Consider the following 26,812-nt stretch of genomic DNA (forward strand, 5'->3'; position numbering starts at 1 on the left):
CATAATCGGTTGATGATTTTATAAATACACCTACGGAATTACTCAACACCTTTCCTAAGGGAGACTAGTGAAATATCTGCTCCTTGCATTTTTCCATCTTTCTGTAAAACACAGAAGATGGGGAAACTGCAGTATGTGTGTGTTCCCTTATGTGCGAGTGTGTTAAGAAAAGATTTCCTAAACGATCCTCTCCTCTGGCACTTGTTTATCTCTTCAGCTTAATGATAGTGTTCCTCATTCAAGTCTGATTGCATAGTAGCGCTGGAGTAGATTGCACAGTCCTATCACTGCAAATGGCCAGTATTTGAACGGTGAGCACTCTGCATGCTTTTATTTATGTGAAAGTCGGGGAGGCTATCTTTAGATGAGTCAGTCACTTTCTCGGTCCCTTTGTTATCCTCGCTGATCAAACATCGCTCCAGAGTTTCAATACACGCACACATAAAGGCCTTCAAACGAGAAGTGTCCTTGACTCTTTTAAGATCATTTTTCCCTGGGAATAGCCACAAGCACATCTGGACGGACACACACACACACACACACACACACACACACACACACACACACACACCCTAGATCTATTTTGGGGTATTTTGGGAGCTCACAATAGCACCCCCAAGTGTTTGTTCAGCCTCTCATTTGAGCAGCACAGGTCAGGTCATGCAAACATCACATCCAGCTCATCATAGGTAGGAATGCCCAATGCTTTTTTTTGTGTGCATCTGGCATTCATCCCATTTCGTCTTGAGCCACTGCTTTCATGACTAGTTGGAAAAAAAATTTTTGCGAAGAAAACTGCTCTCGGTAAATGGCTGAACTAGGCAACAGCCAGGACTGACCTCTGACCGGGACCTTGTAATTGTGGAATGAAAATGAATGGCGCGAGACAAGATGTGAGATCGCTGCTAGTGACTAAAACTGCACATAAATGGAAGTTGGGGAGAAAGGAAGGAAGAAAGAGAGGGTTTTTTTAATGCTTCTGTGTGATGTCCGAAGCTGCTTTTGTTCAAATGTCACCGCACGTAGACGCAGCTTGGACTCAGGGGGGAGAAAGCGAAACCGGGGTCAGGAGAAACGCACCAAAGGGGGGGAAGTGGACGAGGGATAAAGTGGAAGACGTATAAAGACGGGGAGTTTGAAGTGGAGGGAAAAAGATCCCGCGGTCTTGTTGTGATCAGAGACCGGATCGTGTGCACTCGTTCTCGTTTGTCACCCGCACATGTGCACATCTGAAACACATCGACACAAACATAATCTCCTTGTGGCACTGGCATGTACAAAAGAGAAACACAGGAAAACGTGTACATACACACGCACATTATCCACAAGCTTACCCCCCCCGCGCGCGAGCATCGGCCGTCCAGCACCAAGAGAGCTGCACTGTCCCTGCTTTGTCATCCCTTTTGTCCAATAATCCCCTCCCCAGGGAGAAGCAATCTGTTTTAGATTTGAAAGAGAAAGGGCCCTGCCGGTATCACGTACAATTAAGCAGCCGTCAGAATGCGTCGGCGTAAGTTTGGAGGGAGAAGTGCTGCCGCTGGGGGGTTGTCCCTTTCATCCGCCGCCTTTCCAGAATGGAGATAATGGGGTAGGAGGGCTGGATGGATGGGAATGAATATGGAGGTGGGGGGTGTAGAAAGAATGAATACGTTTCCTCACCCCTCCATCCTGCTCCGCAGCCCGACTAATAGAAGCCAGCATGCATTTGTTTCAGCTCCTCTGCTCCCTTTCTTTCGCTCTCCCCTGGAGCGGGCAAACACATTCAGCCTCTGCCAGCACTCCCCTCCTCTGCCCGTGTCCATCTATGTGTGTGTGTGCGCATGAACATGCAGGTTATGTGTGTGGACTTGGCCATGTGCTTCTTGTAGCCTGTGGTCTTGTTTGCCCTCTCCCGGAACAGCTCTTTGTACAATTGCAGTATTAAAGGTTGAGTAACTTTGTTTGTACTGACTAGGTTTCACCATCGCATGTCATGCATTATCTCTGCTTAGCTTTCCCTGAATTGCCTGTGGCAAGTTCGGCCGAGTTTGGCCCGGTGAACGATGTTGCGATGATGTATTGACTGCATTCCTTCAACTTTGGCTTGAACGCGAAGGAATGGGAACGTTTGTAAGGGGGAGCTTCCCGCTTCATACTTTGCAAGCTAACAAGTCTTTCAGCAGATATGGTATTTTAGATATTTTACAATGCGCTAAGATGTGGAATTTTAACCAGGCAGGATAAAGTTAATTCAATTACAAATGACGTTACTGCGTGCTTCAGAAAGCCACACGGCCTGCCGGAGGCAAGAGCACGGAGCGCTCCCTTGTGTACAAATTACAGGTTACGTGTCTGTCTGTGCTCAAGTCTGACTGATTCTTACTCTGCTTACTCTGAATGCTCACACACACACACACACACACACACACACAGAGTATATGATACCCAAATACACACACGCACATGTGCCGGCGGGCATAGACGGAGGGGAATTGGTGAGCAGGCACAGGTGCAATCGGACGAATGAATTTTTATGAGCGGTATCATGTTGGTGTGTCACAGCCACGGAGACGTTTGTTTATGGCGTCCAGGGTCACGCAGGCTTGGTTCTCATGGTCTATGTTTGTCTACGGGTTCCCAAAGAATATGCCTACACATGCTCCACATTTAAGGGGTGTTCAGTTTCATGCGCCAGCAGCAGCAACAGCTCCACACTTAACTAGGTTTTGCTGACTGAGCTGCTGCCACCATCACCATTTTTAATGATTGCCACTTGCAATGGAGTTGGTTTGTACTCACTCAAAGTAGTGAGGGGAACTTTTTAATGTCGAATTTGCTTTTCATTCACTTTTACCAGCATTTGGTGCCTGTATGGATCCGTAGACAGCACTGTTTTCACAGAATTCAAGTCACACTCCTCAAGCCGGTAGTCAGCGAACATTACGGGGCTTTTGAACTCTGTAAACTGCTGAGCTTCAACAGAAAATAAATCCTTCAGACTTTTGCTCTCTCTCTCACTTTCTTTCTCTCTTTCTTTCTCCCCTTCTCTCTCCCTCTCTTGCTTTCTCTGTGCCACCATACTGCTGATTTCATGGAAAAGAGGTCAATCTCTTTATTCTTGACAATTACCTCAGTGGAAACCCATTGAAGCAATTTGCCATAGCTCTCTTTTGTGGTGAGGGGAATAATTTATCTGGGGTATATTTGACGCGTCAATGAGACAAGAAAGCCACCCGTGAGTGAGCACGGCGCTCTGCTCCCTCTCTCGCTCCGACAGACTCTGGACTTTCTCTCGCGGCCTGATAGTGTTTCTGATGGGAGTGTGGGTTTTGACAAGAAGGCGGCTGGAGGAATATAAATGCGCTGTATTTGTATTCATCCAAGATCATCTATCGCTAATGGTTTCCATTCATGGCTGCGAATAGATTTAGCAAGAGAGCGCTCACTTGATAGAGCCTTGGCTTCTGATCTTCTGATTGTGATTCCATGTTTTCCTATCACACTATAAATCAGAAGAATGATTCCCTTTTGTTCAACCCCCTCCCAACCAACCCCAGGCTGGTCCTCACCCTCTTGAATGGTAACTCTGCTTTTCCACTTGTGAAATGTGAATCTTACTCGAAAAGCCAGCCTCCTGAAAAAGCAGTACCTACATCTTAGGGAGGGAAAAAAATATAGAAAAACTTTAAGGCTCATGTATTTTAACGTGGATTAAATTTCCTCCAGAGCAGTGACCATAATGATAATGAGCATACGTGAGTGATGTGACTCCCGTTCGCTGACACTGAGCCTCATTTTTCAACTTAACAGCGTGAGGCTTTCGCTCAGAGCTCAATAAAAGGGCGACCATCGTTCAGGATATGAACATTTAAATACAGACCACCTTTCAGGACAGAAACGCACATGAACACACCCGTACACAAATAAATACAGGCAGCTCTCCCCATTGCTGAAATGACCTTGCGTGTTTTTCAATCATTTCCCTCTCTGGGTTTTCAAAACCCCCTCATGATTTCCAACAGGCCACCTGGTGGCTGCAAGCCATTCCCACTTTGAAGTCTATCTGAGCAGGATTCATTTAATTATACATTAAGATGCATCAGTAATATTGATGGGGTGGCCTGGCAGCCTTGGCACTACAAAGGACCTCTCACTCGGTCCGAGAGAAACATGAGGGGGTTTGACTAATAGCCGTGAATGCTCCAGCTCCAGGTTCGCATTTTAGTGAATTTGGGCCATTCTTCCTCATTAAAAGTGGCCCACGTTGTTCCCCAAACACACTGCATACCGATGGATTAGGATCATTTCTAGCTGCAACATCTGAAGTTTTGTACTTGTGACACGGAACAAAACAAAGATTCTGAAATCGCCTATAAACATGTTGGAACAAAGAGCCAGTGATCTCTCCTCGCTGGCTTGCGCTTGATTTTTTACTCTCACTGGAATTTCGTCTTAGAAGCTGCACCAATTTGGGCATTTTGGTCAAACAAATCAGTTGAGTTAAGAGTCTGAAAACACCAAGGTTTGAGCCTGTTCCCAGTGCGCGCCCAGAGCCAAGTGAGTGCACTGGGACAGAGCTCTCCTTCACTGAGCCCAGTGTGGTCGACGGGTGGGTTCTGGTGGGCACAATGTGCCGCCCTTGGCCCGCTGGGGACAGCGGGCCCTGACACAGGCCCTCCTCAGTGTGAACGGCCCTCATCAGTCCCCGTGGCTGTAGACTAGCAAAATTCCCTCGGATTACAGAAATATTTGGACAAAACCTCAGTATTAATCTAAGACCTCACAATAATCATTTTCCCCCCTACTGAATTGGAGCGCAGTCTGGCTTACACTGAAAATGTCACCGGTCTGAAGCAAAAAGAGATCTAACACTGTTCTCCATCTTCATCTACAATATGAGTTCCTACAGCCTACAGACTTTAATTCCCCTCTCTGCCATTACTCCTCTGTGACTTGGCTGCCGTAGAGATGGACCGGGCAACAAATAGAGAGTTAACAAGAGAGGGAGAATGGTCAGAAATGCAAAGGGATTTTCTGTGCTTTGAAAATGGCCATTGTCTTTATTAGCAAGGTCCTTTTTATGAATGGTTGTTTTACTTCAGTGGGGCTGCATGGCATCTGGTTTGTGTTTGACTTGCATTTTGTTTTGGGAGAAGTGAACCCCCTTACCTCCGGCTCCACGTTGTCTTGAACGAGATCCAAAGTACATGAGTAAATTCACGTTGGTGGCCAAATTAGTCGCTTTAAGAAATTCATGGATTCGTGACAGTGAATCAGTGTCTTCAGTGTGTGTCTACCAGTCACAGCTGATCAACGTACAGAGTGCTGTTGCCGACTGAACAGAAACCGAGCAAGATGCAGTCATATTTTGTGATTAAAAGAATCTGCATGGTGATCACCACCAGGTTTTTTACAAGATTATTATTACCATTTTACCTCTGTATTGAGCCCCCCTCCACTCCGTTTTTTTTTTCTCTCTTCCTTCAGAGTTTCCCCTCTTAACCCCTGTGTGTGGGTAGCCCCAGGTTGCTGAGGTTAGGTTAAACAAGCCACCATCAAAGCCATATTACCACTGGGGTCAGAGGAGGGTCGGGGTGCAGCAGGGTGTGTGGTTTTGAGGCCCTAACAGGAGGGCACAACTGCCAGCCGGCCACATAGCCCTGCCCTGGTTGGTTACACAAGCAGCAAATCTATTATGTTCAGCTTTACTCCATGCACAAAGCACAGCTGTCCGCGTAGCCATACCCCATCACTGAGCAATGCAGCCTGTGCCAAAGGAGAGTAAGTGAAAGAGCTTGTTTTCTGCAAGTAAAGTAAAGAAAAAATCCTTTACTATCATGAAAGTAAAGATTAGTGGGTTGTTGAGGTTCTCTGAAAGTCCCTAGTGTTGATGTCCATTAATCCAAAAAGTGCACATCTTTTATGAATCAGGCAGCTGTGTGACTGAAAACTCAATAGTAACCTTTTTGTTCCAGTCCTTTGAACCCTTGGGCATTTTACGTTCCTCCGATTCCATCCCCAATATTCCTCCCCCAGCTTAATCACGACGAGTCCAGTAAAGGCTCATTTAAAGGGTCATTAGTGCTAATCCCCCCAAAACAATAAGCAAGGAGAAATAATGTGCTCTCTAGTCCTCTGACTCTGTCCAGGAATAAAGACCTCTTTTCTGTTACACAGAAGAAACTCCTTTTATCACATCACGCTAGATGACACAAATAAATTAGTTTTTCAAGATTACGTGTTTGTGAAAATGACAGCTCTCTCTGGGGGTTCACGAAATTCACAACATGCATTTGAACTCAGATCTTGGAGGCAAATGAGTGGCAGTGGCAACAGCAGAAGAGAGATTCAGTAGCCAAGTGCATAATAACTTTCAGATTTCAATCCATATTCGCGCATTGTGTTTTTGTGTGTTAACAGTGTATGAGAACAAATCCAGCGATGTTTGATGCCGGGTGCACTGAGTACTTTCCCAATTGCCTCTCATCCTGAAGTGTGCCTGAAGGCAAGAACTGCAGATAACACTTTGTTGAGTGTGTGTACAAAACAAAAACACTAAGAAGTGATGGTGTTTCAACACACAGATCAGAAATATTGTCTTTTGTATAGAAGCTTACTCACCTAAGATTGTTTTAGACTTCAAACTATGCACGGGAGAAATGTCTGCCAATTATTGTCTGAATTATTATTTTGATTATAAACAAACAGGAAACATGCCACACATGCCTATAGGTATTAAACCAGCCAGCCAACTGTCATCAGTTCATCTCTGCTCTGCAAACGGAAGCTGCTAATCTCTACACACTGTTCTCGTCCGTTAGCTTGGCATGTCCTCCGGCAGCTTGATGTCCCATATGTCATACTAACATGGGAAAGTCAGATAAATGAATAGATAATTGTGGGGTTTCCTTTGATGAGCGGTCACTTTGAGATGGGCGACTGTCAGATGATCCGGGGGGCACCACAGAGCTTCTAGAACTCCTTCTGCTCGTACAGTAAGTGAACTTCAGATGACCTTGTTGGGAACGTGGATCAGGTGAAATTAAGTGAGGACGAGAGGTAACCCAGAGGACAAAGGGAGGTCTCGCTCTTATTCGCGGCAGCAGCTGTGTCGCCTTGCCGGCGTGACTCTGGCCCGCCCCTCATTGGTTCATTATATGCATGGCACTTTCATTAGCCCTGCCATCTCAGTCATTTAAGACAGTGTATCTATTGATACCGCTGTGGCTAACCACATCAACACCACAAGGTTTGTATCAAATTCCACAATTAACCTACTTGTCTATTTTCTCACTTCTGTAAGTCGCATGAGAAGGCTATTGCTGGGAACCATTGGCATGTAAAATTGAATGTGCGCTGGGTGCTAAAGTTACACAGGCTGGCTGACTGGCTCACAGTGGATTTCAGGTCTTGCACAGCGTTTACAGAAATAGAGACTGAGTTTTTTGGGGTTTGTGTCTATTGTTTCTGGGATAAGTTCCCGTTTATGTAGGAGGATTTGGACCCTCTCTGCTGGAGATTGTGTATTTGTGGGAGAAAGATTTGTATGTGTGTGAGTGTCTTATGGCTTTTTGCGTGTCACCATATGTTTGCACAGTAGTTTGTGTTGTGTGTGTGTGAAATTCTCTGTGAGGTTCTGTGCACTCTGCCACCCTGCACTGGAGGGGTGTTTGTCCAAACGGCGCCAATGTTTGCACTGGGCTGTCACGATGACTGGGTCGGCTGACTGGCCCCGGCGCTGCCCGTCTGAAATGGAGGAACAGAGCAGAGTGCTCCCGAAGCTCCTGCTTATCGCAGCCAGCGTCTAACCTGAGGAAGAGCGGATGAGCGATGACTTTCCTCACCTATTCACCAAAATATTTGAATGGAAGACTTGTTGCTGGGGGGGGTTGAAAATTACTTATGATGGTGTTGTCATCCGTTTGGCACATCAGAATGAATAGGTGTTGTAATTTGCGTGATGCAGGCGTTGTTACAGTTGGACAAAACTATTATGAAACAGTATGTTAGGACTGATCTCTGGAATATGTTATGCTGGGCCCTCTATTTGTCTACTATTACCCTATCTGAAAAAACTCAAGTTAGTGAACAGTAGTAGTGCTCATGCATTTATGACAAAAAGGATTTCAATTTCACCACTTGAAATTTACACTTGTCCACAGTGTCCTCCATTATTGTCCGACTTATTAAGTGAGTAATTATTTCAGTTTACAGTTTGGACTGACCCTTTGTGTAAATGAGAGTATGGTGTGGTGGCGGGGGAGGGACCAGGCTCAGGTGTTGTGGACCTGCCATTTGCTTTCAGGCCATTAACTCAGAATAGGGAGCAGTATGGTGCCACTCAGTGGGATTGCTGCCCATAAGGCACTTCTTCACAGTCCATGATGGAGCACTCATTATTAAAACCCCATGGCTCTCTCTCATAGCCACAAGCCGTTCTATCTGCTAATTTAAAAATATTCTGTCTATATCACCTGTGCACTTGATCTCGTCATGTGGATTTATGGATACCTCTTGGTGATAGCATGATGACTAAAGTCTGTTAAAAGTATGCTTTTCTGAAGTAAAGGATTAACTTTAATATCAATTTCACTCCAGTCGCCGGCATTAAGGCAAAGAATACGTCAACCTTTTTATGGACAACCGTGACATTGTAAGTGAGCAAGCGGCTCCAAAGTGTTGTGATGATTCAGTGGTAATCTGTGATTTCTGACAGTGGCACTGGGGTTAATGTAGCGGAACCCTCTCCCCGCCTCCCGTGCCCCCTAACCCCCTCCCCCCTAGTGTGGTCCCATCCTCCCCACCGGCCCTTTGTCACGCTTGACTCACCAGGGGGTGACTTTTGAGTGACAGGTGGAAGGTGGAGGACGATTGGCTCGCGCCGGAGAGTGGCTTTGGGAGTTTGAGTGCAGGCAGCCAATGGCGCGACCTCCGCACACTTGGCTACGCCGGCAGCTCTCCAGCAGCGATGGAGAGTTTCCGTGTGTGAGTGTGTGTTATCTGACACAGGAGAGAGTGGAAAAACTCAAGGGAAAAGTACTAGGACACTGTGAGGAGCGACCAAATAGAATAAGACATGGGATTCTCTGAGGTGAGAATTGTGTTTCTGAATCTTGACTGCTCTTTTGTTTTTGTTAAAAAAAAAATATTTGTGGTGTTGCTGTGATCTAGTTCTTGTCGTCAGTCCAGGTCAGGGGAGGTGTTGCTGAGGGATTTTGCTTTTAGGAGAAAGTACTGACTGGGTTTCAGTCAGCAAACAACATGTGTTGGAACTGTTGGGCAAGTTTTTCGTTGGTGGCTCAAGCACGAAAGGATGTTTTTTTGGCTTCTCCATTAATGGATAAACTGTTGCGTTTGAGCGTGCTTTGTGACCAGATGAACACAATTAATGTGTAGTAAATATGTGGAAATGTTCCTAGAAGGGGTATAATGCAATCCTCTCTTCTATTTCTTTTTAAATTGCCAACTTCACTTCTCTCTTCTTCTTTTTTTTTTAATTTCTCTCCATTTATGTGATGTCTCCATGTGTTTCCCTCTGTCCCCTGACAGTCAACCAAGGCTGCGAGTGCTGCCCGGGTGTGAGTGAGTGTCCTGGCTGGACCTATTCCCTTAATCCTTCCATCCACCCCATCCCATCTCCTGTCATCTCAGGCACCATGCTGATTCAGTGGCTGGCCTGGTTGGCCCTGCTGTCCCTGGACTGGGCTCCGGGCAGCTGGGCCTTCACCACCACCAGGGCTCAGAGCCTGAGGGGTCGCATCCAGAGAGACCGCAGAAACATCCGGCCCAACATCATCCTCATCATGACTGATGACCAGGATGTTGAGTTGGGTAAGCCTGGCGCACATCCTGGTCTTCCTGGAATTAAATGGGCCCTATTTACTTTTCATTTGGGTCCTATTTTTTCCCCTGTACATAAAAAAAAAAGATTTTGCTCACTGTTTCCATCCCAATAACTGTCTTTGTCTTTGTGGATATTTGCATTAGGATGTATGTGGTCTTCCTCCGCTCATGAAATATTAAATAGAGGCCATAAGCCTGAGCTGAATGGCCATCTGGCCTATTAAATGCTGAATTCTAATTATCTTACCACTCAGGGAATTCAGTAAGGAAAAGTTAAGTAATGTAAATCTTCATCTTTGACGAATCAAAATCTTTGTTGAAAAAGTTGTCCCCTAAGATTTCAGTTGAACTGTATCACCCATAACTAATCTTTAAACCTTACCCCCCCAGGTTCTCTACAGGTGATGAATAAAACCCGTAAAATCATGGAAGACGGGGGAACAAGTTTCACCAACGCCTTTGTCTCCACGCCCATGTGCTGCCCGTCACGATCGTCGATGTTGACGGGAAAGTACGTCCACAACCACAACACCTACACCAACAACGAGAACTGCTCGTCCCCCTCCTGGCAGGCTCAGCACGAGCCGCGCTCGTTCGCTGTCTACCTCAACAACACCGGCTACAGGACAGGTTGGTGAACATGGAGACGGGCACACATTTCACATTTCTCCTCCTGGCCAATTCTATATTGACATTAGTACGCTAGACTCCGCCTGCCTGCCTGCCTGCCTGCCTGCCTGCCTGCCTGCCTGCCTGCCTGCCTGCTGTGAGAAATACAAACACGATGAGCTTGTCAGCTAGCTGTAATGTCTTATCAGACGGTGTCTGTGTGAGTGGTGGGCAGACGTTGGACTGGGCAGCTCAGTGGGGTCCTCTGGGCTGTGGCATGGCTTTCGGTTTTTGAGCTGATGTGTTAGTCTGCAATTAGCCCTCTCTGGGACAGGCTGGCTTCCTGCCCAGCCTATCCGAGAATTCTGTGCAGTGAAAGCCAGGGAAAAAGAGATGAGCAGAAAAAAAAGAAAGTTGTGCGTCACATACTCGCATGCAGATAAATTGACATGGACACAGACCATTAAAATTGAAGCAAACCTAACAAAACACGCACTGGTGGCCTAAGTCTTCCTATTAAAAGAAAACCTTCTGTCTCTCTCCTTCTCCATCTGCAGCCTTCTTCGGCAAGTACCTCAACGAGTACAACGGCAGCTACATTCCACCTGGGTGGCGCGAATGGGTCGGATTGATCAAAAATTCCCGCTTCTATAATTACACCGTCTGTCGAAATGGTTACAAGGAGAAACACGGTGCTGATTATGCCAAGGTATGTGCTCCCATCATTTGTAAAAATGGAATCTCTGGAACTATTAACTCAATTACTCACTGGTTTTCCCTTTATGACTGAATGTGAAGACTTTGCCTGACAAATTGCAGGTTCCACTCACTTCTAATTACAGACAGTGAGACACTTCACTTATCACAGTGTTGTGATCCTGGTTGGGAGGAATTCTCGCTCGAGAATTAAAGGGAACGAGCCGACTCAAGGTGGTGTCTCTTCAACACCGGTCCCTTTATTATGACAAGCTTCACTTCAACATTTAGATCCTGTACAATTGAAGCATCTTTATGAGAAGCCAAAGTTCCCTTTGATAAATACCAACCTGCACTTTTTTTGTGTCCCTGTCTGACTTTTTCCTTTTCTAATTCGTTTTTTTTTTTTGTCTGACTATGAAGTAATGCAGAATGAATTTGTGCTATACAATAAAAACAGGAGGGGAAATTTCACTTTATCACAGTCAGACTCTGGAGATGAACACTGTGTTTACACTGTCTTTTCGGGGGCTCTAGTTGGCATCAGTCATCAATCTTCCTCCAAATGTTTTCATACGAGCTGTCAGTTTATGTTTGCGACTCCATGCCAGTATCTTCCCAGGTAGCATAATGGGGGGGGGGGGGGGGGGGGGCATGAGGAATCCGTGTGGTGGGTTTACAGTCTGGATTCCTGTCAAGTTTGAAGATGGCCCATCTGAGAGATGGACAAACAAATGTTTGGACTGCTGCTCCTCTGCCAACTCGGACTGAGGTGTAAAGTTACCCACAAGATGAAGCCAAGGTGTTTACACGACATGGGTTTGGTTGGCAAATTGTGGTTTAACACCAAATGGAGACATTATTTGCTATTTATTGCGAAAAAACGGTCATGGTGCCACCGCTAGGTCAACCACAGCTCCTCTTTTTAGGTCCGCACAGGGTGGGAAGATCATGCTGTTGCACACGGAAGGCAGCCGGCACACAAAGTCATTGTTATTAGATGAGGCACTTACCCAGTGATTTCATCCAATTAGATCCCATCTGATTTTCCATCCGCATGGAGGATGAGTTCATCGAGGTTAAAGCCTTTGTAAAAGGCCTTTTGTCTGCGATTTGGTTTGAGAATATGATCCACATACTTTCTTTTTTTCTCTTTAAATTCCATGACTGAAGACAACTGTCACAGAGACACAGAGCAGTTTGCATTGCGAAACACATTGACTGTTTCTGCTGATCAGTGACAAAGCAGCTTGAAATGAATCTTGTACATTCAATGGCACAGCCCCCCTGATGCACTGACAGTCGAACCATATACGTTTAAAATGTCAGGATCACACTTCAAATGGAAGAATGTCATTAGGAAATTAAACCGTGTGTGGATGTGTTTGTATGATGTGAATGCCACTTAGCAGTAATCATCTCCAAATGGTTCTGGGAAAAGTGATACTCTTCACCCCGCTGACCATTTCATAGCCGTTGCCCAGGCATTCCCCTCGACACTGTCACTTCCCTCTGACCTGCCAGGGGCCTTAGCAGCAGCGGCTCAGATTGTGGAGTGGCACATGGCAATGCTTTGCAGTGCTCTGCCATGTGCACGCAATCACCAGCCTCCATGGGCATCCGCAGCTGCCAGGCCATTAAAGCTGGCCTGCTATAAAGCCTATTAATAGAGACAGGATGAATCCACCAAACCCACATCTGACATTTCAGGGAAATCACCCTTTACCCTTTCATTCTCAACCTGGCACTCCCTTCCGCACGTTGTTTGCCAGGCAACAACAGCGGCATTGCCAAGGCTGCAGGTAGAATGGTTGCTCTACTGTTGGAAACTTGGCAAATGTTACTGTGAATTTAGCTCAGGGTGTGATCTACTCTACACATCAAAAACAAACCACTCCGCCATGCCTAGAATCAAGGTTTTGATAAAAATGTGTGCGGATTTGTTTGATGGGACGAACGAGTCAATGCTTTCAATAGGTCACGGCTTCATTTATTCAGTGTTCCTCTCCTTATTCATGCCTCTAAAAAAAAAAGTAGAAACAGAGTGCCCCTATGTCTTCAGGACCTTGTGTCCTTCCTGTCTCCAGTACACAAATCATCATGCTCTCCATCTCATTTTTCTTGTAATTGCATTTGGGGTTATTGTGTCTGATTTGTGTGTTTCTTCATCTCCAAGAGTGAATCAGTGAGAAGGAGGAAAGAAAAGAAGACTTGTCAAGAGAAAATGGAATAAAATAGAATGAAGCTAAGCAGGAGAGAGAGAATGGATGGTCCAGAGAGGAGTGGGGGGTGGGAGCTGTCATAACAACATACCATTCGAGAGCGCCAGGCTGCTCTCACCATCAAGTGGTGTCACATTCAATAGGGCAGAGATTCATTGATGAGGCAACAGCCCATGGACTGTATACACACATACACACACACACACACACACACACACCGGCAGGCTGCCAGCTGTTGACTGGACAGATTGGTAGTGTACTCAATGGCCCCAGTTCATATCCCCACTGGCCCCTCTCCATTTATTTGAAAATGACTGGACGGGGGAAAGCAACATGTCATGGTGAATGGCCTGCGAATTAGTTTTTATCAAAGCTTGTGTTGTTTTGAATTTTTCCCTTCCACCTTCACTCAAAGCCTTCTCCAGATGTGAGTCATGCCCTTTGTGGCGCTCACTAAGGCTCTCGGTTTTGCTCCTCTTTCCAGGACTACTTCACGGATCTGATCACCAACGACAGCATCAACTATTTCCGTGTGTCCAAGAAGATGTATCCTCACCGTCCTGTGATGATGGTCATCAGTCACGCGGCCCCTCATGGCCCGGAAGACTCGGCACCTCAGTACGCTGAGCACTTCCCGAATGCTTCTCAGCACATGTAAGTTACGCGCACATTGTTGCATCCACTCGAAAACACACACCTACCTTTGTAGGACTTATTTATGATTTGGAAGAACACATATAATCCAGAAATTGCCGTTACAGCATAGCTAACCTTATTACAGTACGGCCGCCCCTCAATCCCCGGTGATGACAGGTTGCTGAGAAGCTGCTGGGGCTGACGACTCGGCAAGCATGAAATCAAAATGATTTATCATCCAAGAATAGCTGGGGCACATACCACAGAGAAGATCAGGGGTGGCTACGCTCATGCCAAGCTCACACTGGCCTCCCACAACTCTGTTGAGTTGTGGCAGCGCTGCAATACTCAGGGTCGTTCCATGGCAACACGCCCTGCCATCTCTTGGTACGCCTTCCAACAGGCTCCCAGGGTGCACTACTCCACTGGGTGGGGGGAGGAGGATGTTGTCAAAGAGAAACGGGGTGCAAGGCTGCTATTGCCGCACAGTTATCCTCTTTCTCAGTGCTCAGTGTGTTTCCTCACTTTCTACTGCGCTTAACATTCCTCGTCTGTGTGTTTGCTCTACGTCTGTCTCTATCTGTACATCTCTGTTTCTGTCTGTCTCTTTTATCTCTCCCTCTTTGTGCCTCCCCGGTGTCTTGTCTCTTTTTTCTCATCCCTGTTCACCCTGTCCACCCTTGACTGTGTAATTCGCAAAAGACTTCCTGACCCTGTCCATATCAATCAGCCGTTTTTCCCCCTGCAGATCCTGGGATGAGAAGAATGCATTGTGCGCTTTGGAACACCCTTTGTGACATTATTAATCTATTTTTACCCGGAGCCTCCGGGTGGAAAAGGGGGTGGAGCTGGGGCCCCGGGGGTGAAAGAAGGGGTTGCCCCAGTGATTTTGTGTATAGGTGCAGTGTGTGTGTGTGGAATATGTGGCGTGGTTAGTGCAGTAGCACAGGTGGTTTGCATGGGTGGGTGTTTGTTTTGGTTTGTTGACAACACACTTCCATAACAGATATGGGATTTTTTTTCCCACAGTCAGATGTTGTGGAGCAAATTCTTTCTTTTTTTTTAAATGTTTTTGATACTGTTCCATTTTGAGATTGAGTAGGTTGACTGCAAATTTTCTACTTGGTCAGAGAAATACTACTTGCAGGAAATCTTTGCAGCAGATGCCATATGCAGCCAGTGTTTAATGCATAGAGTCGTGGAGAGACAAGCGTGGCAGTGAAGGAGGAGCTGCCTCGTAAATCAAATGAGCGTCTGTACTCCTGACAGCAACAATAGCAGGGGAGGGTTTGATGTTAATGTCATTAACATTCCTTAGTGTAGGTGCTTTTACCCAGTCTCTTACATGTAAGCCACCTCCTCACTTATTTCTAAACGCTACAGAGCGTTCAGGTTTTTCAAGGTCTCCATGGCAGGGAATGAATCCCGGTTATAACTCAACAAGTTGCTTCAGGCAACGTCACTGCTCATCGTGCAGGATGTGTCAGTGTGAAGTTTTGAAAGGTCGGAAGGTATTTTGGGGTGAAAAATGGGCCCTGGGCTTCTGTAACACAGGGCTAATACCACAAACCACTGACCTTTATGGTGGCAGGTGTGACCTCTCCTATGCATTGGCTTTCGTTCCACTGACCTCTGCATTCCTGGTTCCCTTGTGCCAAGAGACCTACACCTTGGTGGCCAATTGCCTAGAGACAGGTCCCTTTGTGGGGCTTATTAGACCGCCTGGCTTGGTGGGTGAAGAGTTCACCCTTCGCACTAAGCAGGCCTGGGGAAACGAGGGCAGGATGCAGCGCACTCGATCAGACCAATGAAGCTCCCAAAGCATTAAATAAATCTTTCCGCTTTGTTCCAATGGCTGATTATTCAGGAGTTGAACCTGTTCATTTATAGTTTTGCCTGAGGATGAATAACTTTTTGTCAAAGAGAAAATGATTGGTTATACAAATTTCATCCCAACATGAAGCTGCAGCTACAAAGTTGACTTAGACTCTGGGGCTTTCTGGAGCCAGAGCACATATTTTCTGTATATTATTTATGTACTCTTTTGCTTTGAATTACAACTTCACTGGCACAAAGTCAAAGTCGCACAGTGGTCTATGGTGTACCTTCCTCCTTTACTTTACAGCTAACACCACAGACGGGGGGGACCGCTTCTCTCAGCTATAAATCCACAAACAAGACTCTCCCTCTACCGTTTGCTGTTTATCTTCTCTTGTTATTCCCCCATTTTAAACGACCATGACTTATTGGGGGTTTTTCGGTCCAGAAGTTGTTGCAAACATGACTCTGGGGCCTATTATTTTCTTAAGCATGTGCCAACCCTCAAATTACTTGTCTGTGCCAAGTGCACAGTGGAGCGAGGAGACTCTCGTCTCTGTGTGAGGGGGGAGAGATGGTCGGAGAGAGAGAGAGGTGTGGAAAAACAGCGAAGGTGGTGGCTGCCGAGTATTAAGACATTTCCTTGAACAAACAGAGAAGCTATTGACGCGTGTCGAAGTCAGCGGACGACTGTGGCACCTGTTACCGAGCAGCAGTTTGTGAAAAGTGGCAGACAGGTGTTTTTGGTGTTGTAAATGAGCTCTTGGTAGCTGGTACAAGGTCTGATGGCTCGCACGTAGACAGACGTCCACAAAGATTCCCTCCTCTATGTTCATTGTACGCGCAGTACACACGTATGTTCCATCGAATCTAAATAGAAAAACACATTAACATATCTGTGTCTGCTCCCCCTCCTCTGTGCTCTCTTAGCACCCCCAGCTACAACTATGCGCCAAATATGGACAAACACTGGATCATGCAGTACACCGGCCCCATGAGACCCATCCACATGCAGTTCACCAACTTTCTCCACCGGAAAAGGCTACAGACACTCATGTCCGTGGATGACTCAGTGCAGAAGGTGAGTTCTTTGTGTAATTATTTAATGATTTTTATTTCTTTTAGGATTTTATCTTTGGTCTGTGGCATGTAGTTATATTAGATAGTTTGTCCATCCACATTGTTTCTTCTCACTGTCTTCACCCAGGTGTATGATATGCTGGAGGAAACTGGAGAGCTGGAAAACACTTACATTATTTATACGGCAGACCATGGCTACCACATCGGTCAGTTTGGGTTGATCAAGGGCAAGTCGATGCCTTATGATTTTGACATCCGCGTGCCGTTCTTCCTAAGAGGACCCAATGTGGAGGCAGGGGCAGTGTGAGTACAAGTACCAACTAAAATCATTGTCAGTTTGTCCACATCGTGAAAGGTCACAAATGAAATGTACCGTGAGTATCTTGATGTTCTTTCTCTCAGTTCCTTAATGTTGCATGCACTTCTTCTAGAAACCCTCATCTGGTGCTTAACATCGACCTGGCTCCGACGATTCTCCACATCGCCGGGCTGGACACCCCTCCAGACATGGATGGGAAGTCCATTCTGAAGCTGCTGGAACAGGAAAGGACTGGCAATAGGTCTGTATGCCGTGCAGTAATTACACGGCGTGCATGATATGTGCAACAGTTCCTGCTTACTGGCCGTTGCCGAGCGAGCGCAAATGGCCATGGCCAAAATTATTGCTTCGACTCCAGCTGTGCACAAAGTGGGTGCAATTTGGCAGATTTTCGTGGCTAAGGGACTTTGACTTTGGGATTCACTGAGGTTTATCTTAAGCAGATTCCCGAAGAAAGTGTTTTGTGTTGTTTCTGCATCCAAACCCAGTTGAAAAAATGCATGCAAAATCCTTGTTCTTTACTCAAGGCATTTAAAAGGCACAGATTGTTATTGTTATTATATCTGAATACAAGAGGAAACAAATCAGATAAGTCACATTGTTTCCGGTGAAAACATTTCCACAGAAAAAGAAAGACCCGAGACAATTCACCTAATGCTCAAAGAGCAGATCACTTTCCATAATTTTGGCTAGCGGCGCACCCGACACCCGCGAGTGCGTAGGCCGTATGAATTCTCTAAACTTGTGCGTTTTGTTTTCCCAGATTCAAGCCCAACCGGAAACCCAAAGTCTGGAGAGACACATTCCTGGTGGAACGGGGGTAAACTGGAGTTCTTTATTCCCTCTCCGCACCACAGGCACATCCATGTCACTGCAGAGCATTGTCACACAAACTTGACAAAACATTTCACTGAACCGAAACATTAACTCGTCCAGCAACGCGGCCGCTTTTCCCAATTATTTCTCATCTGACAGACATTTCCTGACCACAGCCAGTTTGGCAGTGATGGTGAAAGAGGTCGCGATATTCCAAGTTGTTTAATAAAGCTGGCAAATTATGACGGTTCACTCAAGAGGCGCTGACACGTGTGTAACCGGGCATTTTCTCATTTACAAGAAATACAAGCAGGATCTTTGTCTTCTGACAGGGTCTTTGCATGTACTGAGCACATGATCGGGGGCCTAAACCTGACTCGGCCGCCTGTTTGTGCGCCGGCGGAGACAGACGGAAGATACATTTCAGTAACATGGTCGAGAGAGACAACATGCAAAACAAACAAAAGCCAGCCAGGCTCAGGGTGATGTTACCTGAGGAATGGCTGGAAGGCTCACCACTCGGTCCAACTCACAGGACGTGTCACCAGCCCTCCCGGTGTGGAATGCACCAGCCACACTACAGCCAACGCTCCACCGTTTCCCCAAGACTGTTTTCCGCGAGATGCACGCGATCGCATGCCGTACACGTCTCCCCCTCACAAACACAGTCAGTCCTTTATTTAACCTCTCCGCCCGCTGCCAGATACGTTGCAGGAAAACGATACCTCCAACCTGAGAGCCTGCTTTTGTTCACTTCACATGTTAAGCTGCACTAATGCCAGGGGTGTACTGACAGAAACCTGACATCTTGGAGGGAAATAATCCCATCACGCTTTGCATGATACAGGCACAAAAGGGGAAACGAGGTTAAAATGAAACAAATAAAAAGGCGGGGGCATTGGTTGTAAGATGAAAGGAGAGAGAACAGTGGTTGAGACCAGATTGTGCTGGCAGCATGTGTAATGATAGTGGATATTACAGTATGTCACATTCTCACATACGGCTGCTTCACCCCCCCCCCCCCCCCCCCCCACACACACTATTATTTACTCATGATCCCTATTTTTCCCCCCCAAATCGCTGTCTTGGCCCTTCCATCTCCTTTCCAATTATTCGCTAATTTGCCAGCATTTGCCAACATCCACGGTCAAGAATCCAAGAGTACCGAGGGACAAAGCCAGTTAGCTCTGCTGCCGCACATGCAGATCAGTCTGCTGCTGGCATACGTTTGTGTGACAGGAGAACTGGCTGCTTGGCCGAGAACTGGCTACTGGGCCGCTGCGTATGAAATGAAAAGAGTGTGACCCTTGACCTGTCAGGGCATTAGCTCTTTTAATCCATTCGGCATTAATCCACACTGTTTACAAGGGCTGTCCGCTTGTGTGCTCGTCTCTTAATGCTGAGATTAGCCTCCACAGACCTCTGTTACTCACAGATGGAGCAGCAAACACACACACACACACACACACAGTAATGTTTTTTTGTACAGTTCTCTCAGCGATCATGTGATCTGCTGTATGATTTAATATCCTCACATGACCTCACAGCACTGTACCTACGAGCATGTGAAATCCTGACGGACAGCTGGGACAGACTGTGTTATATGAGAATCTAATCATCTACATAACGCAGCCATCAGGGACCGACAGCAACTGTTAGCTCTTTAATCACCCGTGGCTAAAGGCGAGACACCGCAGCCAGGCCAGTGTGTGAACATTGGCCGTCCTCCCCTGGAATAGTGTGGCAGACGGGAATTTGGACAAAACAACTTCACCACTCTTGAAGGGGACAGGTTGTTCTTTGCTACGTTGTCGCCGTCGTTCTGTCTGTGGGTCTTGAGCGGCCAGGCCGTGTTGGCAGAGAGTTGGGGGATACAGGAGGGGGTGGGTGGCGGGTTGGCATCGGCCTATGCAGACACTCGGCCAGTCCTTGTGGTGGTGGTGGCAGAGGAGAAGGAGGCAGCGCAGTTGAATGTGATGCCAAGTCGAGGTCAAACAGCTTGGAGCTGAGCTCCATGCCCAGACCGTCTGGCACACACAGATGCTACATAACCTATCCATTCACTGGCTGTGAGCATGAGACGCACACAGCTCTGTGGCAGAAAGTATAAAAAACAACTGGAACTACTGCAAAAATTTGCTTTAGTTGAATAATACTAGTTAAACAACATATTGACTCCCTGAATGAGTTTGTTTGCTGATGATGATGATGATTTCCTCTCAATTCTTTTTTTGTGTCGCGCAGGAAGATCCTGAGGAAGAAGGAAGACTCTGTAAACACTCAGCACACCAACAGCCTGCCCAAGTACAAGAAGGTCAAAGAGACGTGCCAGCAGGCCGAGTTCCAGACCCCTTGTGAACAGCCAGGACAGGTAACACGAACGCACCAATGTGAACTCAAGAGAACTTATTTTGCAAAGCCTTGTGAACAGAAGTAAGTGCTTTTGATATCCACTTGTGGAAAAAGTGGAGTCACTTATTTCCTAACGGCAACGAGAGTACCACAAGTGACCTCCATGCCGCTTGTTGAACTGTTCTGCAGAGCCCCAGAGTGAAATAGTCATTTACATCACTCCCCTAGTAATAGGAGCCTTGGAGCCTTTTGCACTTTTATTTTGTGGTGCATTCATTTGCTGGTACGTCTGGTACTTTCATCCGTGCCCATTAATTTTCTGGCAGACCGACGTCCAAGCGGTACAGTACGTGGCCCTGTAGCAGACGGACCAGAACAACACAAATTGTTACAAGTCTCAGGTAGCGTTAAATGGCGGGTGGAGTTTCTGAGGGGCGTGCAGTAGTAATGCAACCCAGATCCATTTTATGGTCTTACAAATGTGTGTTTGTAACAATCAGTTATTGAAGACAGCAACGGGGCAACTATAGCTGAGCTCAGCTGCCTGTGTGTTGTGTGTGTGTGTGTGTTTTGTGTGTGTGCGTGAGAGTGTGGGTACAGTATTGTGTCTTCAGCTGTAATTATTACCAGCCACGACAGAAGAAATGAAGGTCGAGTTCAAAGATAGGTGTGGAGACTACTCGTGTAGTAGTGTAGACCTAACTATTGAGTACTGGGTCTGAACGTCAACATGTCAATGAGCGTTGCTGCTGGTGGGATCCCATCACAAGATGGTCTCTAGTTTACAGTATACATCATATTATATTGCTGCATAGTATGAAAGCATAGGATCTGTTCATGACTGGCCCTCCTGGCACGATTTAACATGACCACCCAGTGAGCAGCCTTACGGTCTGTGTGTTTCTTACACAATTACAGCACAAACGGTGCCTGATCTCCCTCTTTATTATAATGTGCTCACTCTGAATATTACAGTATATTTTATTAGCTATGCCGTTATAAACCAGCTCACCTCCTTGTTACGGAAGAAAAACCCTTGGCTCACACCGAGGCACTGCATCGCACTAATAAAAGGGGTCCTCGAGGACGTCCAACCTCCGTCCTGAACCTGATCTAATTCAGAATGAGTAAGGTTTTGTTTTTGTAAAGCCTTAAAAACCTTGATGTCCTTTGAATATGACCATATCTTGGGGTTTTTTGGGGGGGTTTTGGAGCACAGCCTTTGGTGTCTTTTTGTTGCAGTCCTTTGGAATCAATCATGTGATAACTGTACGGGTTTGTTGTGGGATATGCCATCATTTACTCAGCAGAGACGTGGAGCAACCTCTGTCACTGCATGGTTTTTGGGGGTGCATGACAGTGTGTGAGTGACTTGCAGTTCTTTGGACCTTCCACTCAACACTCGTGTTTAAGCTAGCATGGTCATTCTTGTGAGCAGACCGCTCCTCTCCTCCTCCTCCTCCTCCGCCTCCTCAGTTTCCCATCCATCTATGTCCTGCTGCCCCGATGGCACTGTTGTGCCTTAAAAGCTCACAGGAGGTGAGATCTAGTCCAATACTATTAGCTCTGGACCCTTATGCTCTTAGTCTCACAAAAGAAACCTGATTTGCCTTCTGGCCCTTTTTTTTCCTTTTTTTTTACACCCATATTCACCACTGATCATCTGTACTTCGCTCTGCAGATGTGTCTCCTCCATTTACTCAAGTACTAACCAGTGGCACTATTCACTGCAATTAGTCTCGGCTTTCTTTTCCTAGTGGGAACGAGTGTTTAGAAGGGATACAAGCGGGTGCGTGGAAACGTATTTATACAATTTCTGCTGGTGACGCACTTGGCACGGACATACCTCATGTGAGGGTGATAGGGGTTTCCACATTGTTTTCTAGACACCAGACAGACCCAGTTCATGTCATGTGGTCGTTTTTGGTTTATCTTTCCTGCTTTTCTTGGAGGCCATTCTCTCCCACAGGCTGGGTTTTGCCCAATGCATCTGTCAGGAGCATGAGTTTCTCCAAATCACTACAAGACCAGAGGCTTTGCTGTGAGATCTGAGATTGGATTTTCATATTGTAAACATCTACAACGCTTATAAGCTATGCCAAGAAAAGAAAAATCGTTTTTTTTCTTTTACAATTCAGATCAAGGACACTTAATGGTTTTAATTTTTTTATAATCTACAGAGAAATAGGTTTATGAGGGAATGTTTTTCATTTATCTCTGCTTTTGTTTTTCCTCGCAGAAATGGCACTGCGTGGAGGAGATTACAGGGAAGTGGAGGATCCAGAAGTGCAAAGGTGGTTCGAAAGAGGGCTCCAGGAAAAGGTCCCGCAGCCTGAAGCCTAGGAGCAGTTATGACAACAGAGAGAGGGGCTGCGATTGTGGGGACGCTCTCTTCAAACCCTCCAGAGCGGAACGCCGCTCGCACCGGCAGTTCTCTTCCTCATCTGGCCAGCGTGAGTACATGTGCACACAAGGATTGTAATAAATATCTGCTGGAATCACGGCCAGCGTGTTCTTTCTTAATCACATATTGTATAAGAATATAATTGAAGTTATGCAGGTTCGGATACACAGATGTGAAGGATTATTTTGTTTCAAGGTTCGAGCATCTGGCATTGGACGAACTGCTTCAGTCGTCGCCCAGCTTTTTCTTAAATTTCAACATTGTATTTGAGACCTTGTGTCCCAATATCAGTTAAACACAAATAAGTCTGTAAGGGCTTCAGGCTCCTTGTAATTGATTAGACCGATCAGCAAACGTTAAAACCAGTTACAGGTTTTATTGTTTTACTTATTCGGTGTATTTTATAATCTAAAAGGAGACAGATGCACAGAAAAAGCAAACACCCCTGAACAAGTCCTGCAATGTGTTCTGCCTGAGCCGAGGCTGTGCTTTGACGCCCTCTAGTGTAGCTTGAAAAAAGTGCATTGGAAGAATGAATTTCTTGAATGGACTATCCCAGAAGTGGCCTGAAAGTTATAAAGACGAGGAAATTGAAGTTGAATGCTGGGGTTTGGTTCATCAGGGGGAAAAAAGGAGGATAAGCAAAGTTTTTTTATTTTTAATTTTTGCCCCTATAGGATTTCGGCCTCGTTTTGTCCACACCCGGCCCACCAGGTCTCTGTCGGTTGAGTTTGAAGGTCAGATATACGACATTGACCTCCAAGCAGATGATCAGTCTTCCGTTCGCCGCCGTGTCATCTCGAAGCGCCATTACAACCAAGAGGGGCAGGAGTTTGACTTGGGGTCGGACGACGGCTCAGAGGAAATGCTCGCCGATGACACGAATGCTGTGGGATACCCAAACTCGGTGAAAGTTACCCACAAGTAAGACATCACTCTCTCGATCTCAATAGAAACCTTAACATTTATCCCGTACATCTGTCAAGGGAAGTGTGTAACTGGTCATCTGCATCTGTTCCAGGTGTTATATTTTGATGAATGACAGTGTCCATTGTGAAAGAGAAATCTACCAGTCCCCCAGAGCCTGGAAAGACCACAAGAGCTATGTGGACCATGAGGTGGGTGCTCAAACCTTAAACTGAGATTCTCACAGCAATCGTCCAGGTTTCTCGTTTCTTTCGGGGGTCAAGGATTTGTCAGCAACAACAGATGATAAATAGTAGTTGTTTCCAATTTGATTCCCCCAGATCGAAGCACTTCAAGACAAAATCAAAAACCTCCGGGAAGTCAGAGGACACTTGAAGAGGACACGGCCCGATGAGTGCGACTGTGGAAAGAAGAGGTTAGTCATTTAAGTTTTACCTCAGAAATACTCTCTCTTACAGAATGGAAGTTGTTTGTAGCTTTCTATAGGCCCAAGCCAAACGATGTTGGACTGCACTGGTGAAACTTTTCCTTCCACGGTCCTTAGACTTGTGTCTCTGTTTATAAAACCAGCTATTATATCAAAGGAGACAGAAACAAGGCAGAGAGAGTGAAGAGCAGGAATGATCAGCTCCATCCGTTTAAGTGAGTTTCTCTTCCCCTTTAATTGTCCGACTTAGTGTATCTCCTGTCCCTTTAAATAATACTGACCGTCTGACCGTCAGACAACTACGTGTGTCAATAGTTTGCATCATGATGCTGGATGTATGCATGACCCCTGCATGTCAGGTTTTAACATGTGACCTTCTCACCAAAGATCCCAGATGTAGTCCAGCATGTGTGTGTGCGCGTGTGTGATGTGTTGATGATGTCTGTGACCCTGAAAACACACAGGTTTCTGAAGGAGCCCTGTCATGGTCCATGGATTGAGTTTAAATGAGAAAGCAGATGTATTGTGTGTGTGTGTGTGTGTGTGTGTGTGTGTGTGTGTGTGTGTGTGTGTGTGTGTGTGTGTGTGTGTGTGTGTGTGTGTGTGTGTGTGTGTGTGTGTGTGTGTGTGTGTGTGTGTGTGTGTGTGTGTGTGTGTGTGTGTGTGATTGAATTGCATGGAAAGATGGAACGAGGGGAAATCAGTCAGTTGCTCAAACACAGCGATCAACTTCCACCAGGAAACATTGGGAACACATTATGCCAATACAATGCAGCTGTATTTTTTTCTCTTCCTTTTCCTTTTTCTTTTTTTGGTGTTCAGGCAGGGATGAAGAGGGAACAATGGCTTTAATGTCATCCCAGAGAAAATTGGACATATACTAAGAGCTTAAACATGAAAGTAAACGGACTGTCACATCCTGGCACCGGCGATGTCTTGTGGAAGTCCCCCTTCCAGATCATCCACTGCTTTGAGGGTTTCAGGATTCTGACGTCACATTCTGTTTTGTAATTCCCTCACGTGTCTCGTCCGACAGGGAGGCTGCGCAGGAAATAGACGGGAAGGTCCAGTTGTACAACGAGATCCGCAGGCGGAAGAAGGAGAGGAAGGAGAAGAAGCGGCAGAGGAAGGGAGACGACTGCAGCATGCCCGGCCTCACCTGCTTCACGCACAACAATGACCACTGGCAGACTGCTCCTTTCTGGTCATGTATGTGCATTCACCTCACGCTCCCCCCAGTACACTACAGTTACTCCACTATAAATCCTGGTTTAATCTACAAAAATAACATTGTTTTTAGGGAATAAAACACTGGTTTGATGCAGTAGAGTCTGTTTACTTTACAGTTTTAGCCATGTTAACTCTTCTCTGCAATCAGACTGACAAACTTTTCATCCCCGTGTAGTGGGGGGATTCTGTGCCTGCACCAGCTCCAACAACAACACCTACTGGTGCCTGAGAACCATCAACGAGACCCACAACACGCTGTTCTGCGAGTTTTCCACTGGCTTCCTGGAGTACTTTGACCTCAACAGTGACCCCTACCAGGTGGGTGAACATCTGTCCACCGTCATTCAGCTGTTCGCCTAGTGTCCGTGTCCATCTGCTCCCTCTTTCTTTTTTTTCCCCGAACCGTTTTCACTGGCCCCTGCATTGTAAAACTCTTTTCATAAAAATCCCTCACTAGTAATTTTGATGGTTGGTTTTTGTGTTTGTGTGGAACAGAGATATGCAATTTTATCCTGCTATATTTTGTGATATATAGACTCTTACCAGGTGTGTGTGTGTGTGTGTGTGTGTGTGTGTGTGTGTGTGTGTGTGTGTGTGTGTGTGTGTGTGTGTGTGTGTGTGTGTGTGTGTGTGTGTGTGTGTGTGTGTGTGTGTGTGTGTGTGTGTGTGTGTGTGTGTGTGTGTGTGTGTGATCTGCAGCTGACCAACGCAGTGTACGCAGTGGATCGGGACGTACTGAACGCGCTCCACGCTCAGCTCATGGAGATGAGGAGTTGTCAAGGTTACAAGCAGTGTAACCCTCGACCTAAAGGCCTGGACGCAGGTAAAAACGCTCGATCCTCAGCCTGTTCATTTGCATCTACACCTTCCTTAATTAAACGATCAGATGGTTGGACCCACAGACTGATATACTGGACTTAGCGTGGGTTGTTAAGCCAACAATGAGTGAAACAGATTCTGCACAAAGGAGAATTTGAGTGAAGTTAAAATGATGAACCGAGTTATCAGATGAACACGTTTAAATTTGTGCCGAATGGCTAGTACTTGTAATATCGGGGTGTGAGATTTCATCATAATCCTCTGCTGTGTTTAGAATCTGTTTCAGTCTCAGTGGTATGTGTGTGTGTGTGTGTTTCGTTGATTGCATATACTGTACCTGCATGCTGCATGTGTTTGGGGAAATTTTCAGGTGGAGGAATCATCACTGAGACTTGTGTGTTCTTTGTTTGATGTTTGTTTGATGTATATCTCATGATGAGACACTAACACACACACACACACTCATTCTCTCTCAGTGCAGGACCTTTTACTCTGCTTGAACATCCCCCCACATACACAGTCAGTACAGTCAGAATATGTCCGTGTTACAGTTGTGCGTCCTGGCCCCGATCCCCTTTGTGACTCACTCAGTGTCAGAGAGATTATTTGGAGGATGCTGTCATCACGGCAGTTCA

The 26,812-nt window shown here is 46.2% G+C and overlaps 1 protein-coding gene across 5 annotated transcripts in view; it reads left to right on the forward strand.

The window, feature by feature from the left end:
• Positions 1–26,812, forward strand: part of sulf1 (sulfatase 1) — an 83,053-nt gene that overhangs the window by 51,664 nt on the left and 4,577 nt on the right. For 4 of the 5 annotated variants that reach the window (XM_035618994.2, XM_035618995.2, XM_035618992.2 and 1 more), the window contains 17 exons: positions 9,529–9,810; positions 10,213–10,452; positions 10,989–11,140; positions 13,834–14,003; positions 16,734–16,884; positions 17,011–17,186; positions 17,315–17,443; positions 17,966–18,022; positions 20,263–20,389; positions 22,610–22,823; positions 23,452–23,698; positions 23,796–23,892; positions 24,022–24,116; positions 24,272–24,343; positions 25,165–25,337; positions 25,534–25,676; positions 26,058–26,181. In XM_035618994.2, coding sequence (XP_035474887.2) covers positions 9,636–9,810; positions 10,213–10,452; positions 10,989–11,140; positions 13,834–14,003; positions 16,734–16,884; positions 17,011–17,186; positions 17,315–17,443; positions 17,966–18,022; positions 20,263–20,389; positions 22,610–22,823; positions 23,452–23,698; positions 23,796–23,892; positions 24,022–24,116; positions 24,272–24,343; positions 25,165–25,337; positions 25,534–25,676; positions 26,058–26,181 — 2,542 coding nt within the window. In that variant the 5' untranslated portion in view covers positions 9,529–9,635. The remainder of the gene's footprint in view (positions 1–9,528; positions 9,811–10,212; positions 10,453–10,988; positions 11,141–13,833; positions 14,004–16,733; positions 16,885–17,010; positions 17,187–17,314; positions 17,444–17,965; positions 18,023–20,262; positions 20,390–22,609; positions 22,824–23,451; positions 23,699–23,795; positions 23,893–24,021; positions 24,117–24,271; positions 24,344–25,164; positions 25,338–25,533; positions 25,677–26,057; positions 26,182–26,812) is intronic. The other variant, XM_035618993.2, reaches the window with a different exon arrangement.

The sequence above is a fragment of the Scophthalmus maximus genome, chromosome 21 (assembly GCF_022379125.1).
Source record: "Scophthalmus maximus strain ysfricsl-2021 chromosome 21, ASM2237912v1, whole genome shotgun sequence".
NCBI lineage: Eukaryota > Metazoa > Chordata > Actinopteri > Pleuronectiformes > Scophthalmidae > Scophthalmus > Scophthalmus maximus.